The 15,918-nt window shown below is 60.2% G+C and overlaps 2 protein-coding genes across 2 annotated transcripts; both read right to left on the bottom strand.

Annotated features, from left to right (window-relative positions):
• Nucleotides 1-2,434: 2,434 nt before the first annotated feature.
• On the bottom strand, nucleotides 2,435-7,679 carry VWA1 (von Willebrand factor A domain containing 1). Its single transcript, XM_045165925.1, has 4 exons — nucleotides 7,522-7,679; nucleotides 5,880-6,437; nucleotides 3,959-4,237; nucleotides 2,435-3,848 (listed from the first exon to the last, which is right to left on the bottom strand). The coding sequence occupies exons 1-4, from the start codon at nucleotides 7,586-7,588 to the stop codon at nucleotides 3,511-3,513; spliced, it is 1,242 nt and encodes a 413-aa protein (XP_045021860.1). The 5' UTR covers nucleotides 7,589-7,679; the 3' UTR covers nucleotides 2,435-3,510.
• Nucleotides 7,680-12,397: 4,718 nt separating this feature from the next.
• On the bottom strand, nucleotides 12,398-15,705 carry TMEM88B (transmembrane protein 88B). The gene is made up of 2 exons (XM_045165924.1): nucleotides 15,140-15,705; nucleotides 12,398-14,329 (listed from the first exon to the last, which is right to left on the bottom strand). The coding sequence occupies exons 1-2, from the start codon at nucleotides 15,413-15,415 to the stop codon at nucleotides 14,105-14,107; spliced, it is 501 nt and encodes a 166-aa protein (XP_045021859.1). The 5' UTR covers nucleotides 15,416-15,705; the 3' UTR covers nucleotides 12,398-14,104.
• Between the last annotated feature and the right edge of the window lie 213 nt (nucleotides 15,706-15,918).

The raw sequence follows: 15,918 nt of genomic DNA, 5'->3' as shown, positions 1-15,918 counted from the left end.
TCTCTCTGGGCCTCAGCGTCCAGCAGAGATGAGGCGAGGCAGGGAGTAGGGCTGCATCTTCCGGCTGCTTTGCCCTCTCTCAGGGATGGAAGGATGTTTTGGGAGAAGGGGCTCACCACTCGTCTTTAACGTGTGACTGAACCACTGGGAAACCGCCCATCAGCACTCGGGATTTTTCTCCTGTGCAGTGCGCTGCAAGCTGGGCTTGTGGGTGCAGCATGGAAGGAGGCCCTCTCTGGGTGCCTAGTGGGCTGGCACCTGCAGGGCACCCAGGGATCGGGGTGGGGAACTCAGGCCTCCACAGGGGAAATCCTGCCCCTCAGGGGTGGATCAGGCCCAGGTTCAGGCCAGGGGAGGGGTCCAGGCCCTGGTCAGTGCTGTCTGGGACCTTGGGACTCTGATGTTCAGGTTCACCAGCCATAGGTGAGCTGCTCACCAGCCATCTCCTGCTAAGATCACAGGAGCCTCTGATCCTCAGCTGACCACTAAGCACCAATCAGGATGCAAGCAGAAACCTTCAGTGGCACAGGCCACAGTGCCAGGTTTCCCTGGGCCTGCCTCAAGGGGATAGGGGGACATGGAGGAGAAACAACATCTATCCGGTAGGCCCCTCAAGCCGGGCCTGGACAGGCACTATCATCTGCCTTGGGGTTAATTCACCACCTGAGCCCTGCTCCCCACCCTGCTCACACAGGCAGTGTGTGTGTGTGGTGGCAGGGCACAGGAACACCAAGCACACTGAACTGGTGGGTGGTGTAGATGCTGGGTGCCTGGGTGGGTGCCATGGGATGCTCAGAGGTAGGTGTTTGGGAAAATGGTGGCAGATCAGATTGCTAGAAGCCACCCCCCGCCCCCAATATACTCACCAGGCCAGGCGGACTGAGCTGCCATCTGAGGCCCCAAGACCACCTCTCAGCCCTGCAGTTGCTTGGATTAGGGGTTCTCCTTCCCATTAGCAGGGGGCAGCATAGCCAAACTGAAGCCGAGGGAGTAGCCGTGCCAACAGAGGTGGGGGTCTCAGCAATGCCCTCAGAATCAGGGCCTGGGCTCTCTGAAGAGGAGGTGCACAGAAGGGCCACAGTGGCCTGTGACCCAGTGCTGGGAAGGGACGGCTCCCCCTCCTCCCCAGCACCAGGTGGGGTACCAGCCTTTCCTACCAGAGCCCTTTCTTTTACTTGAAACCTTTCACAGGGCTGGTGTGTTTTGACAAGGAGTAAAGGTTTTAAAAAAGGCAGAGGAACCAGAGATCAAATTGCCAACATCTGCTGGATCATCAAAAAAACAAGAGTTCCAGAAAAACATCTATTTCTGCTTTATTGACTATGCCAAAGCCTTTGACTGTGTGGATCACAATAAACTGTGGAAAATTCTGAAAGAGATGGGAATACCAGACCACCTGACCTGCCTCTTGAGAAATCTGTATGCAGGTCAGGAAGCAACAGTTAGAACTGGACATGGAACAACAGACTGGTTCCAAATAGGAAAAGGAGTACGTCAAGGCTGTATATTGTCACCCTGCTTATTTAACTTATACGCAGAGTACATCATGAGAAACGCTGGGCTGGAAGAAGCACAAGCTGGAATCAAGATTGCCGGGAGAAATATCAATAACCTCAGATATGCAGATGACACCACCCTTATGGCAGAAAGTGAAGAGGAACTAAAAAGCCTCTTGATGAAAGTGAAAGAGGAGAGTGAAAAAGTTGGCTTAAAGCTCAACATTCAGAAAACTAAGATCATGGCATCTGGTCCCATCACTTCATGGGAAATAGATGGGGAAACAGTGGAAACAGTGTCAGACTTTATTTTGGGGGCCTCCAAAATCACTGCAGATGGTGACTGCAGCCATGAAATTAAAAAACGCTTATTCCTTGGAAGGAAAGTTATGACCAATCTAGATAGTATATTGAAAAGCAGAGATATTACTTTGCCAACAAAGGTCCATCTAGTCAAGGCTATGGTTTTTCCAGTGGTCATGTATGGATGTGAGAGTTGGACTGTGAAGAAAGCTGAGCGCCGAAGAATTGATGCTTTTGAACTGTAGTGTTGGAGAAGACTCTTGAGAGTCCCTTGGACTGCAAGGAGATCCAACCAGTCCATCCTAAAGGAGATCAGCCCTGGGTGATCACTGGAAGGACTGATGCTGAAGCTGAAACTCCAATGCTTTGGCCACCTCATGCAAAGAGTTGACTCATTGGAAAAGACCCTGATGCTGGGAGGGACTGGGGGCAGGAGGAGAAGTGGATGACAGAGGATGAGATGGCTGGATGGCATCACTGACTCGATGGACGTGAGTCTGAGTGAACTCCAGGAGTTGGTGATGGACAGGGAGGCCTGGCGTGCTGCGATTCATGGGGTCGCAAAGAGTCGGACACGACTAAGCGACTGAACTGAAATGAACTGAACTGAAAGCACTCTCAGGAGACTGCAGGGCTGAGTTTACATCTGATTTATTGTATTTTATTTTAAAGGCTGGGTCATTAGTGGGGAAGATGAAAAGTGAGCACTGAGTCAGCACAGGTGTGGAGGAGGTGCCTGTGGGGCCACGTGGCAGCAGCACTGCCCGCCCTTGGGACTTGTCCAGTGGCCCCAGCACAGTAAGGAGTGACAGGAGGTGGACACTGCAGGGATGGCTGGGGTGCAGCACCCAGAGGCACCTTGCCTGTCCCTGCCCCAGCACAGAGGCCCTCCACCCAGCACAGGGAAAACCCTCTGCAAGTGCCAGCCTTGGGGCCCTGCAGGAACAGGCTCTCCTGTATCCAGGGTCCTGAATGCCAGGCTCTTGTCGCATTCTTCCCAAAAGGTGCCACCTGGGTCCCAGAGGCTGTGGCTGGGCCCAGGAGGGTTCTGGGTAGGAAGGCAGGGCCACTGTTCCCAGCAAGCAAAGCACTGCCCCCAAGCCAGCTGAGCATGCCAGTGAAGACTGCCTCTCCAGCCACCCAGCTGCTAACCACAGGATCTATTGCCAGCACTTCCCCGCCCCTTTTCCTGACACTATCCCCTCCAGGAAACCTTTGGGACCTGGCCAGAGCCAGCTCCTTCCCTTCCCACCCTGGACCCGAGTGGCTGGTGGGAACTCAGAACGGCCATCTGGACCAAGCTCACTCAAACAGATGCCAGCCTTTGCCACCAGACCTGCTGGCTTCTAACACAAATGGGAGGCCCGGCTGCCCAGGCGCCCTGTGGCCCTGGGTCCAGAGCCATCTGGAGTCTGATGTTCTCAACGGGCCCCCTGACGCCTTGTCCATCTCCCCGCTAAATCCTGTCCAAAGGACACCACCGAGTGCCCAGGTCTGGACCGGGCAGGGGAGGGAGTCGCAACAGCACGCGCTGCTGCCATAGCTACGGCGGAAGGTGAGGCGAGGCTGCGTCCTGGAGGGCGGACGCCGGAGCGGGGCGCGCTCCTGCGCGGGGGTCCCGCGGGTCTAAGGCCGGTCAGCATCCCATCCCCGGGTCAAGACCCACCGGGATCGGGAGAAGGGGGCCCTCGGGTGCGCGGGCGCGACCGGCTCACGGTTCCCGGCCCCCAGTCCTCTGCGGCTGGGGACGCGGGGCACGGCTGCGCTCGCCTTCGGGCGTGCAGGCCTTAGCTGACAGCGCCCTCTCGCGGCCCGAGCGGAAGGCTGCGGTCACGGTCACCAGGTAGGCAGTGCCGGGCGCCAGGCCCTGAAGCGTGGTGCTGTTCTCGCCCGCGGGCACCTCCACGCTCTGCGCGGCCCCGCCCCGCAGGGGCCCGACCTGCACGTGGTAACCGAGCGCGGCGTCCGGGCCAAGCGCCGGGGCCCAGCTCACGCGCAAGCTGCGCGGCCTGGTGTGCGAGACGACGATGAGCTCCGGCCCGGTCTCCTCTGCGCGGGCGTGGGGGTGGGGGTGCGAGAAGTGCCCGTGAGCGGGAGGGGGCCGCGGCGCCCAGCCGGACCCGTACCCCCAGCCCACCCGGCCCTGTGCCCCGCCTCACCTGGCAGCGTGCGCACCCGTAGGTGCTGTGATCTTAAGAGCCGCACGTTGGACTCCGGCACCAGGGCTACGTCGTAGTCCGTGTCTGAGTCCAGACCGGTCCAGGCCCAGCCCGTGGCGTTCCCTGGCAGCTGCTGACGACGCGCGGCCCCCGGATCCGTGCTGGGCGCCAGCTCCAACACGTAATAGCCTGAGTCTGCCGTCAGTAGGGACGGCCAGGCCAGGCGGAAGCCGCTGGATGTAACCTCGGAGGCATGGAGCTGCTGCGGCCACATCGCATCTGAGGGGGGTGCAGAGGGTGAGAGGACAGAGGTGGCTTCTCGCGCGGGTCTCTGCTGACTCGGGGTAGACTCCCAGAGCCTTGGAGCAGGAGCGCCGGGAGCAAGGCTAGCCTCGGCCACGCCTACCAGATGCTAAGGATCCGCCAAAGCGCGCTGGCGCCAGGCTGGAGGAAGGACGTGAGTGCAACCAGCCCCCACCCCCCCACACCCCCCCTCCGCCGCCTCCACCCCCCTGCCTTCGGCCGCTTCAGGAGCTTCCCTCCCCACCTCAGCTCCAAACCATAGCGGGCCACTTCCTACCCACCACTCAGTGGGCTAAACAAAGGGCACTCAAGGGTGGCAGGGTTCAAAATGATGTCAGAGGATGCCCTCCCCACCACTCGGGGCAGCACGAGTGACCAGCACGGGGTCAAGGATCAGTTCTGCTCTGGAGAGTCAAAGAAAAAGGGCCCACAGTTCAGCCAGGAGATGAGAGGCTACTGGAGAATGTCCTGAGGGGTAGGAGAGATGCGACAAGCCCAAGGGCAGCTGGACCTGGAGGAGAGTGTGGTGGGGGGACTCTAGGGTGGGACCCCCAAACGTTACTCCTGAGCTTTGATGCCAAGCTCCAGAGGGTCATCTCAGTGACCTGGCAGGTGGGTGAGGCTAACAGATGTCTACACAGGGTTAAGTCAGGACCTGATGCTGTGAACGCTGGGTGCCCAGCTGCCTGGCTGGCACTCCCCTTGCCCATCGCCACACACAGACCCTGCCCCCAATCCCAGGAGAGCCACCCTACTGCCTCACTGCCCTGCAGCCCTGGGCTTTTCCTGTCCAGCTGCTTGCCCTTTCTCCTGCTGTCCCCTTCAGGCTCAGCCCCAGCGGCTGACCCATGGGCCACCAGGGCCAGGTGCCCTGGAGCAGATCTTCAGAAAGACCCTCTACCTCCCTCCAACCCACAGACCAACTCCTTTCGGTTTCAGGTGGATGATTAACTGCAGGCCAAAATTCAGGAAGACCCTGGGGTTGTTGGCATTTTTTCAGTGGCTACAGCAAACCCTGCCAGTGACCAGGCCCTTTAACTCCACCTCTCTCCTCCCTGTCCCTCTCCCTAGCTGGGTCAGAGGGATCCAGAAGAAAGTCCGTGGGGAGCTGCTAGCCCCTGCAGCAGGCTCTCCCAGGCCCAGCCTCCTTTCCAGCAATCCCCAGCAGTGCAGTCTTGCTCAAACCCCCTTCCCCTGGGGAAAGTAGGGACCCAGCTCTGGTTGGGGGCACTCTCTGCCCTTCCTGCTCTGGCCCTCCCCCTTCCTCCAGGCATGGTGGGTCCATGTGCAGAGCTCTCAGGCTTGAAACCTCCTTCTCTACCTCTCCACATAGCCACAAGACACATCTGCTCAGATCCAGCCTGCGGGTCCCTCAGCCCTCACCAAACCCCCCACTCTCCAGTAGGGAGCCTTACCTGAAGGTGTTTCCTCAGACCTGGCTTCTGTCCCACCTCAGCCCAGGTGGTGGGACCCCTGTGGTGACCAGTTGGAGTGTGTCCCTGGAGAAGCCGGGTGTGCAGCCCTGGCCTCTGCTCCAGGCATGTGAGCTCCTCCTGGAGTCTTCCCAGCCCTCTTTCCAAATTCCCAGCTGGGGTTCCCCAGGCCCCCTCCCACCTACCGAGGATGGAGCCCCTCAGTGCCTGGGTGATGATGTGCAGGTCGTCCACATCCACAAAGTGCAGGTGTTTCTCAGCGGGGGCCGAAGCAGCGGCAGACAGCTCCAGGAGGTTGCCCCGGCCAGTGCTGACGATGAAGACGGTGACCCCCAGGTCCTTCAGCTCCTGCATGGGGGGCCCCACGGGGTCGCTGGAGCCGCCGTCTGTCACCCACACCAGCACCTTGGGCACTCCCGGCCGGGCCCCTGCCGCCTTGGCAAACAGTTGCTCCTTGGCGTATGCCAGTGCCAGGCCAGTGTTGGTGTCGCCCATGCGCTGGGCTGCAGCCCGTATGGCATCCTGGACAGCTGAGCCTGAGCTGTGCTGGCCGAAGGGGAACTCGGTGTGCGGTCGGCTGCCCACATGCACCAGGCTGGCACGCAGGGTCCCAGGACCCACGGGCAGCAGGGCCGCCAGCCGCCCCAAAAACTCCCGAACTCGATTAAACTCATAATGAGACACGCTGGCTGAACTGTCCAACAGAAACAGCAGGTCCCCCTGAAGGGCAGATGCCGGAAGGCCTGGGGAAGAGGGGAGGGTTCAGCCCCTGGTGGTGGCCCCCAGACAGCCCCACACCCAGGGCAGAACCCCCAGGGCCTGAAATTTCCCTAAGCTGGCACTTGCCTTTACCCAGGGAAGCCCAGGCCAGCTCAGCTACACCTCAAAGGTCCTGGGATGGCACCCCAGGGGGAGAGGGGCAGTAAAGCCAACAGGAGGTCCGAACCCTCAGCAATTCCAGTTCTACACCCTGGCCACATACCAGGGGGTCCCTCTGGGCTCCTGTCTCAACTGCAAAGGAAAACTGACCCCTCCAAGCCCCCACCCACTCCCTGTCTTCAGCGGAATCTAGGCGGGCTGGAGCTCAGTGTCCGCCCCGCCTCCAGGAGTGGTGGGTGGATACATCTGGGCCACAGGGGCCTGGCTTCCTAGAAGTAGTCCACACAGCTCACCCTCCAGGTAAGGCAACCGGTGGGGGGTGGGGTGGAGGCATTCGGCAGCTGGGGAGACTGAGGACAGAGGAGGAGGCACGGGGAAGACAGAGCACTGACTGCAGCCTCTCCCACAGTCCAGAAGGCTCGGTTGGAGTCCTGACCCCACTTACGGATGATGTCATCCCTGCCTGGGCCCCATCCTCGGCTGTGTCCGGACCCAGGAAGCAGGTTACCTGCTGCAGCAGCCTGAGGGCCCGATCACCCCTCAGGCGACTACGCCTTGCTCTCCGCTCCCCAGGGAGCACATGGGCCCCTAGGTCACGAGCAGACAGCGGCCTGGGGTGTCTCGGGCCTGGTACTAGCCTAGGGGCCTCAGTTTCCCTCAACCTAGTTGAACGACACCAACCCTCTTACCATCCTTCGTCTAAGGGTCATTCCAAGCAAAGGGAAAACTGAGGCAGAAACAAGTCTCTCCGATTGGCACCGCCCACTTCCCCGATCAGGCCCTAAAGTCCCGCCGAGTTGCCGGCGGGGCCTGCGCCTCACGTGGGTGGGGTCCCCTGCCTGCCGCCCCGGCCCCACAGCAGCGGAAGGAGAGCGTGGCTCAGCGCGGACATCAGAGGGTGGACGGGCACAGAGAGCCGAGCCTGACCCAGCCGCCTGTCTCACTCACCACGTTCCGCGCCGCTCCGCGCCAGCCGCAGGCTCAGGGCCAGGCCGATCACCGTCCAGGGCAGCATCGCGCACGACGGGACAGCAGCGCTCTCCCTGCACTGGTGTTTCGCTCGCTCCTGGGCTGTGGGGCGCGCGGCCGCGCGGGTCGGACCCGGGCCCCGCCCCCTGGAGGCTCCGCCCACCGCGGCCCGCCCCGAGGTCCCTCGGAGGCGCGCGCGCTGCACCGCGTCTGGAGGAGCATAGGCTCTGCGGAGGCGCAGGCTCGCGAGGCCCAGGCGCGCGGCGACACGCTCCATTCATACGCGCGTGGCATGTACACACATAAACTCTTCGGTCTCTCTTTGGGCTGTAAGGCCTTGGGGTCTGCCCTGCTTCTACCCCCTGCCCCCTTCCCCAGCCAGGAGCAGAGCAGGGAGCCACCAAGCTGGATCATGTGTCCTCAGCGCTGGGAGTCCCTGAAGCCAAGTCAAAGAGAGCCCCAGGAGGTGTTAGAGTGTGAGGGTGACACCAAACACAAGGCTTGGGAAGGGGCAGGTGTATGAAAGCAAAGATCAGGAGGGCAGAACTTAGAACGTTGGGAGAGGAGAAAAAACCTCAGACATTCAAGGAGGGGTTTCTAAGAGGACACAAAGACCCCACCTCACCAGGCTTCTTGGAGGAAGAGGCATACAGCTGAGGATGGCTGATTCAGGCCTGTCGTATGTGACCATGCGGGGCCTATAGCTGTCCCCAGTAAGAGGCTCAGGGCCAGGGCTGAGGCCAAACTCTAGGACTGGGGCTAGACCTTCCCCAGCAGCACACTGGGGAAGCCCTCCAGGGACTCACTGTGACCAGGAACCTTGCAGCTCGGATCTTGGCTGGACCAGAGCAGAGGTGGCTGCCTGCAGGGGGCATCCTGAGGGACACTCAGCCCTCCCCACCACCCACTCCAGGGCAAATTCCTTGCCCTCAGGTGAGGCAAGGCCGACAGAGTCCCGTGGGCCGGACTGCCCTCCTCCCTCCTAAGATGCCTTCCTGTGGGGTCACCACTGCCCTGTCCCAGCCACTCCTCTCTGAGGAGCTCGGTGCGGGGTGGCGGGGCACAGGTCCGCATGGGGAGGCAGCAGGCCATCTCTGCCAGGATGTCCCCTCCCTTCCCCCCTGTCAGGAGGTGCTCAGCCCGGAGGACGGATGAAACTCAATGGTTTTCCTTCCTCCCTTTTTGTCAGGTGAGACGCCAGGCTGTGAGACAGGCTGGAGCTCTGACTTTGTCTAAAAAAGGAAGCAGCTCAGCTGAGCCTGAGTAGCTGGGGCAGGAACAAGCGAGAACTGTGTCCTTGCCACACACCCCCCCCCCCTGCCGGGAATCTTGGCAGTGACAGGGCTGGCTCAGCTCCACAGACCTCAGGCCTCAGCTAGAACCAGAGACTGCATGGTGTTTCCGCCTGGGCCCCGGGGGGCAACAGTGGGCTTGAACCCCCCAAGTTCAGGGTGTACCGCCCAGAAGGACGGCTCCTGGCCCCCAGCCCTCCAGCAGATGAGGCTGACCAGGGCTGCTCTGGATATGGGGCCGTGAGAGGAGGCAGCTGAAGACAATCTGAGGGCCCAGCGGGGGACTGACCCAAGTACACGCATGCAGACACAACTTGGCTCATCCTTCACCTTGCTGGGCACCCACTAGCAGGGCACCAGGCCATGCTGGATCTGCCTGTGGCCTCCCCACTCGTGGCCAGCGGTGGGCCCAAAGTCACACCTCGGCTGTGCTGCTGGGCTGACAGGGAAGTTTCTCTTCTGGAAAAATTGAGCTGCTCTTCTTGGCCGCTACTCAAGCCCTTGAGGAAGCAGGCATCCTCCTCCCTCCAGCTCTCCATCAGAGGGAGAAAGGACAGGGGACCTGGCCTCGGCAGTGGTGACAAGGGCCTCTCGCCAGCCTTGGCTGAGCTCAGACACCTGCTTTGGCTGAGAGCCCGTCCTGATGCTCATGCTGAGCTCTGACTTGATCCCCGAGAGACTAAGACCATCCCAACCTCACTGGGTCAGCTCTGTCCCTCAGGCCCCCTGATCTGCCCTGTGGCTCAGCTGGCTCTACCACCACCCCTGCTGTTAACATCATGGAGAGTCTCCTTTACCCTGCCCCTCACTGAGCGGAGACATGGGCAGACAAAGATTCCCAGGGAATGTGGGAGTCAGCCAGGGGTGTGTAGTAGTCCAGGCCAGGGCTGGGCCTGAGGCAGGTACCAGAGGAAGCACAAATATAATGGCCTGGAAACCTCCTCTCTGAAGGAAGACGGGCCTGGGGGCAGGAGGGGCAGAGAAGGACCAGAGGGGGCCAGGACACAGCTGGCCCCAGTCCATGCCTCTCCCTCCACCGGAGCCAGCCCCTGCCTGACCCAGGTGTCCTGGGAACGAGGAGGAGGGACAGGGAGTCCCCAGTCGTCACTTCCTAGAACTCGCCCACCCTGCCTGTCGGTCCACAGGCAGATGGATGGGGATCCACAAAACCCAGGGACAACATTGCTCTCCAAGGCACTGGCCCTGCCCCCAGCCAGTTCACGGGAATGCGCCCTCCTCCGCACCATCCACGCCTACGCAGAGAAGAAGGGCCTTTTGTCCCCAGCTAGCTGTGGTCATGTTGACCCCAGGGAAAAGGGCAGCTCCCGGGCCCTCTGACCCCAGCCTAGAGCCTGAGGGGCAGAGTGGCCTGGTCCCACCCCATCCCGTGGGGGTGCCTGTGCTGCTGGTTTTCACGTCAGTTGTATCTCACATAGGCACCCACACATGCTGGGAGACACAAAAACTGGAAGTGGGGGGCAGGTCCTGTGGGCCTGGGATGAGTGGCCAAGCTCAAGGCCCCCTGACCACACCCAGCAGTCGGAAGAGCAGAGGGAGGGGGTGGCCTACCACCACTCGCCCCGCTGCCCCACCCATACATTCTTTTAGACTCAACCTGCCTGTTTGTGGTCAGGGACATGCCAGGGCCTGAGGGCCAGTCCTGGGGGTCTGACTGTCCCATTGTTTCACTTCCTAAGTGCCCCAGCCTGTCCCTTGTGGCCCCAGAGACAACCCCTACCCAATCTTTCAGCCAGCGACACCCAGGGTGGCAGGTGGGCAGCCTGGTCACAGGGTGGGTGCCAACCCATCTGCACTCATCCTTCATCTCCATACTGGGCCCAGTCACATGACAGACTCTGCCCTGGGGACGCACAGGCCCTGGGGACGTGCAGGCCCTGGGCACAGCTCATGTCCTCCAAGCCCTGCCAAGCTAGAAGAGGGATGGGAAGTGGCAAGCTTGCAAAAATACGTGTCTACTCATTTTTCCTCTTGGATGATAGCGTCATGTCAGAGCAGGTGGGCAGGAGCTAAAGGAAGTACCAGGGCTCCGGGATGAGGGCCTGCCAGTATGTATGAGGGCAGTAAGGAGGCCTGGGAGGCAGAAGGGCAGTGGCAGTGTTCATGGGGGAGGCAAGAGCCCAGGGGGAGGGTGATATCAGGCCTTGTAGACTAGAGGCAGAAGGTCAGAGCTTGGAGGCAGAAAGGCAGAAGGGCATCCAGTTGTTCCTGGGTTTTCAGCCTGTGCAAGAACTGCACAGTGGTGCCCTTCATGAGGTGAGACCCCCCTCCCTAGTTTGGGTTCCCTGTTCTGGAACCTTCTGCAACAGGGAGTGACCACCATGCCCTGTCTCAGCCCCAAGCAGGGTCCTGGCAGGCTTGTGTGGGGAAGGACAGATTTGTGTCTACACCTTGGTAGGGGGGCTCCCCAGGGGTGAGGGTGAGGCCCGGGGGCAGGGGGAGGGACCTCAGGCCCTAGAGCCAGCAGGGAGCTCTGCCTAGTCCTCCCCAGCCCACCCACCACAGCTCAGTTTCTGGCTGACATGCCTGCGTGGGGGCAGGGCCCACAACTGTCACAGGGGGCCGGCTGTGGGGACAGAACGGGCCCCTCCTAGCTGCACACTACTCAGGGTGTGCCTGCAGACACCTGAGTTGCCAGGAAATACTTTGTGAATGAATACACGGCCCTGGGCAGATCAGGAAACCTCGCAAAGCCCAGACTCTACACCTGTGGGGTCTGAAGAAAACCCCTGCCAGGGGTGTGAGGGCCGGTAGACAGAATGTAGGCACGCCCTCACATGCACACACATGTATACCCATACACAATGCACACGCACATGCACCCACGGCCAAGTGCACAATGGCTGGGCAAGGGCCAGGGTGCTTGCAGAGATTTTTTTTTCCCCAAGGTGAGGGTCTCATCTTGGCCCACCCAGTAGCTCACGGCCTCTACACTCTACTTTCCCCACCCTGACAGCTAACACCCCAAAGCAGACCACTAGGCTCCTCCATCAACCTTCCACAGCCCCCCACAAGCGTTCCTTTTGTGAGTGGGTGGTAGTTAGAGCTGAGGCAGGCTGTCCCCGGGGCCAGCTGGAGGCCATGTGGGGCTTGGGTAGGCCTGGGAAGCCAGGATCCACCTTCTGAAAGGCAGCTCAGCAGCTGAGCTCCCCAGGGTGGCCTCCCCACCCCCACCAAGCCCAGCTGTTGTTTTGATGACTCCAGGGCCAGGCGGATCCTCAGGAGAGCCCTTATCCTCAACCCTTGGCCAGAGCAGCCCGACCCTAGGCAGGGGGGGGAGGGCGGTCTCAGACCAGGAAAGCTCTCCTTGGGCATGGGGCAGCCAGCCAGGCTCCCGTGTGACTGGCCACAGACAATTGGAAAACCCCAAGGACTCCTGCTGAACCTGAGCCAGGCCCGCTCCGGGCCCTGTTCAAGCCACAGCTGAGCCTCAACCTTGGGCACATCTGGACCCTGGTCTCCTGGTCACAGGTGGAGTCCTGCTGGCAACAGAGTGTGCTAGGACCTTCCCAAGGTCTTCCAGCTATTACTAGATTCTGGACAAATTACAACAAACACATCTTTAATACACTGCTGGGCTTACAAGGAAGTAGATCTCTCCAAGCCCCCTCCCTCCAAGAAACACTAAAAAGAAGTATATAAATAAACAAACTGAAGAATAGTGAACAGAAACCAGGATGCTGAAGTGAAACAAACAGGAAAGCAGAAAATTCCCTGAACACAGGATGGAGACCCACACCACATGAGAGCCACAGGCCCACGTGCATGGTAGGCTATCAACCAGGTCCCTAATAGGGACACAGGCTGGGCACGCCTCACAAGGGCATCCTCTCTGGAGGGACATGGCTGCAGAATTTTCACAGGTGTGGGCTGACGCTTACCAAGTACAAACATCAAAGAACAACATGCAATTACTGAGTCAGCAGAAACAACAAATAACAGATTTAGACCCCAAGGCAAAGGAAGTGTAGTTGCTAAGTGCAGACTATAAAATAACTCTGTGTGAAATGTTCCTGCTGGAATCCAAAACACGACCATGCACCAAGAGACCATCAAAATGATCAGATGTGGATAAGAAATGAGTAGTATAACTTATGAGCTTCCCAGGTGGCGCTAGTGGTAAACAACCTACCTGCCAATGCAGGAGACCTAAGAGACGCGGGTTCGATCCCTGGGTCGGGAAGATCCCCTGGAGCGGGGCATGGCAACCCACTACAGTATTCATGCTTGGAGAATCCCATGGACAGAGGAGCCTGGCAGACTAGTGTTCCTAGGGTCGCAAAGAATTGGACGCGATTTAGCTCACAAACAGTATAACTTGTAGATATGCGTTTAGTCGCTCGGTCGTGTCCGACTCTTCCGGACTCCATAGACTCTAGCCCGCTAGGCTCTTTTTGGATAGGAGGACAATCAGCAGATTAGACACAACCAGTGCTTAGTGAACTAGAAGAGGAAGATGAGGAAATTGCCCAAAACACGTGCAGCACAGGGAGACAAGAAGGAAGACACAGAAGAGAAATTAACTGACAGGAAGTATTAATGTAGTAGGTGTTTCCCAAGAAAGAATATGTGGAATGAATGAGGCAGCGTTGAAGAAATAATGGTTGAGAATTCTGCACTACTGATGAAAGATGTGAACCCCTAGGAACGGGAAACAAACACAGTGTGTACCAAAGGAATAAGCCAGAAACATGCTTGAAAGCAAAAAACACAAAAGACGGAAAATATCTTAAAATTAGAGGAACTGACAGAGCCCTTGCTCTAACGCTGACGCAGGCCTACGGCTGAGCCCTGCACACTCCGCTGCTCTGGCTGTTGAACCTCTGTAATCGTGGAGTGTGGAAGCCTCCGGAGCAAGTCTCCCCAGCTCTACAACTCTCTGACCAGACGGCGGCCCGCAGGGTCTGCCCGTCGTCGGGGCACAGGAGCCTTGGGCAGTCCCAGAGGCAGAAGCCAGGAAGGCCGCTTTTCTGAGTCTGGCCTCGCGCCCCTTCTCTGAGGGCCATCTCCCTGCTCCCTGGGGGGCGTCCCAGCCCCTCGGCTGCTGCGGGGAGTGCGGGGTCGGACGAGGGTGGGGAAGGGCCGCTCAGTTCCGGGGGAGTCCGGTGCCACCTCGCGGCACGTCGGAGCACTGCGGTCGCGCTTGCCGGGCAGGGATTTGAACGCAGACCCTTGAGCTCGCCAGCCTGGGGCCACTGATGGGGGACACAGGGTAGTTCGAGGGCCTCCGGGATTTGAAGAGGCGTCTGAGGTCACACCCAGGCGCAGAGCTGCTTCTCCCCGTCGGACTGGCGGCGGGGTCCGGGGCTCCAAGTGGGGGGCGGCAGCAGCGAGTGGAGGCGTCGTGCCAGGCGGGCGCGAGCGGCCGAGGCGAGCACCAGCAGCGGAGGCAGCGAGAGGAAGCCCAACACGATGACTGCCGCGGAGCCGCGGTCGGACAGCAGCGCGCGGCACGCGGGGCGGGGCGCCGGGTGGACCTGAGAACCGGGCGGATGGTCAAGCGGGACGGTGGTGGGGGGTGGGTCTCAGTTCCGGGGCGGGGCCCGAGGTCGGGCAGAGAAGAGGGGGATGGGTAGGGTGCAGGGGCTGGGGCTGGCTGTGGGCCAGACATTTCCTAGCCGAGGATGGGAGATGAGGGACCCAGGCGGTAAATGACCGGAGTAGGAGTCCCCTGAGAAGAGGCTCAGAGAATAGCTCTCTGGCTCCCCAACCTCCGCCTTCCTCCTCTCTGTGCTCTCCATGGTCCTACCCTACGCTGGCATCTGACCCCGAAACCCTACCTCGGGGTGCCCCCAGCTGGTGTCGACCTTCTCTTTTGCAGCCAGCGTTTGGTCCCCCTCCCCTGCTGTATGCCTACAGAAAGAGGCACACGGGGCCCACCTGCCTATACCCTCCCCATCCCAGACCTAGCCATAGCCCATCCCACAGGTGGGGAAACCCATCCCCCAGTAGGATGGGTCCTCAGAGGGGCTGTTTTGAGGGGCCTGAGGGGTGGGGGCTGTGGACTGGTTAAATCCGACAATATCTTTATCTCCTCTTCCTGGAAGCCTTCTCCTCTCCCCACCCTGCCCAGCTGTCCAGGCCCTGGTGGCCCCTGGTACAAGGCTGAGAGGCCTCAAAGAAGGGAGAGAGCCATCCCCTTGTTGGCAAACAAAAGCTCTTCTTTTGCTGTGGCCCGTGGCAGGGCGGGGGGCTTGGCAGAAGAAAGGGCTCTTTAGGGAGGAGCACGCGCACTCCCAAGGACCCCAGACAGTTCCCCAGTCTTGCCCAGGGAAGGCTCAGCTCACCCTCGAGTGACACAGGAATCCCAGGTACACGACGGCAGCTGCAGGCAGCAGCACCAGCAGGAACACAGCTGCAGGCAGCAGCAGGTGGAGCAAGAGCCGGGCCAAGGCCCATCCTTGGAGCAGCAGGGTCCCCAGACCTTGGGCAGCCAGGCTTACCCACCCTGGGGACATCAGGTCTGAAGCCTGGTGGTCAGGAAGCCTCCGGGGCAGCATGGGTGCTGTGTCTGAAGGGTCTCCTCCCTCATCCTCCTCTGTCTCCCTCTGCTGATCACTCATGCCCTCAGCAGTGGGCCTGGTGGGCTCACAGCAGCAGTCACGTGGCAGGACTGAAGCCCCTCACCCCCGTCAGATTAGCAACCTTTTAACCCTAGTCACCAGGTCAGATCTCTGCTCAGATTCTAGCAACCGAAGAGTGAACCCAGCTGGAGGAAAGGACCCTGGCCCAGGTAGTTGCACCCCTGACCATCCGTCTCCAGGGCCACACTTGAGCGGCAGGTCCCTGTTGCCAGGCTGACCCTCTCTCTCTGCCAGGTTCCTACAGCTCTGGCCCTGGCCAGCAGTCTCTCTGCCGGCCCCTGCATGCTCTGGTCAGAGCCTTCACAGCTGTCCTGACAACTCTGCACTGGGCCCTCCTCCCTCTGGGTCCCGCCCTCTCCCCGCTTCCAGCCCCTGCACACAATGACTTCATTTCATCAGTCTCAACTGGCAATTAATTGCCCCATCAGTAGCTGCCTCAGAGAGGTCAACACCCAACCTACCTCTCAGCCCTAGTTCCCCTG

The sequence above is a fragment of the Bubalus bubalis genome, chromosome 5 (assembly GCF_019923935.1).
Source record: "Bubalus bubalis isolate 160015118507 breed Murrah chromosome 5, NDDB_SH_1, whole genome shotgun sequence".
NCBI classification, from domain to species: Eukaryota; Metazoa; Chordata; class Mammalia; order Artiodactyla; family Bovidae; genus Bubalus; species Bubalus bubalis.
The sequence above is the reverse complement of the archived record's forward strand: the minus strand, read 5'-3'. Positions and strand labels throughout refer to the sequence as shown.

Bases quoted from the DNA above. Each gene is read 5' to 3' on its own strand.
- VWA1 (XM_045165925.1), bottom strand. From the start codon at position 7,588: ATGCTGCCCTGGACGGTGATCGGCCTGGCCCTGAGCCTGCGGCTGGCG. The intron at 6,438-7,521 runs GTGAGTGAGACA...CCTCTTCCCCAG, and splicing joins GCGGAGCGGCGCGGAACGTG to GCCTTCCGGCATCTGCCCTT. The intron at 3,849-3,958 runs GTGAGGCGGGGC...ACGCCCGCGCAG, and splicing joins ACGGGTGCGCACGCTGCCAG to AGGAGACCGGGCCGGAGCTC.
- TMEM88B (XM_045165924.1), bottom strand. From the start codon at position 15,415: ATGAGTGATCAGCAGAGGGAGACAGAGGAGGATGAGGGAGGAGACCCT. The intron at 14,330-15,139 runs GTGAGCTGAGCC...CCCGGTTCTCAG, and splicing joins GATTCCTGTGTCACTCGAGG to GTCCACCCGGCGCCCCGCCC.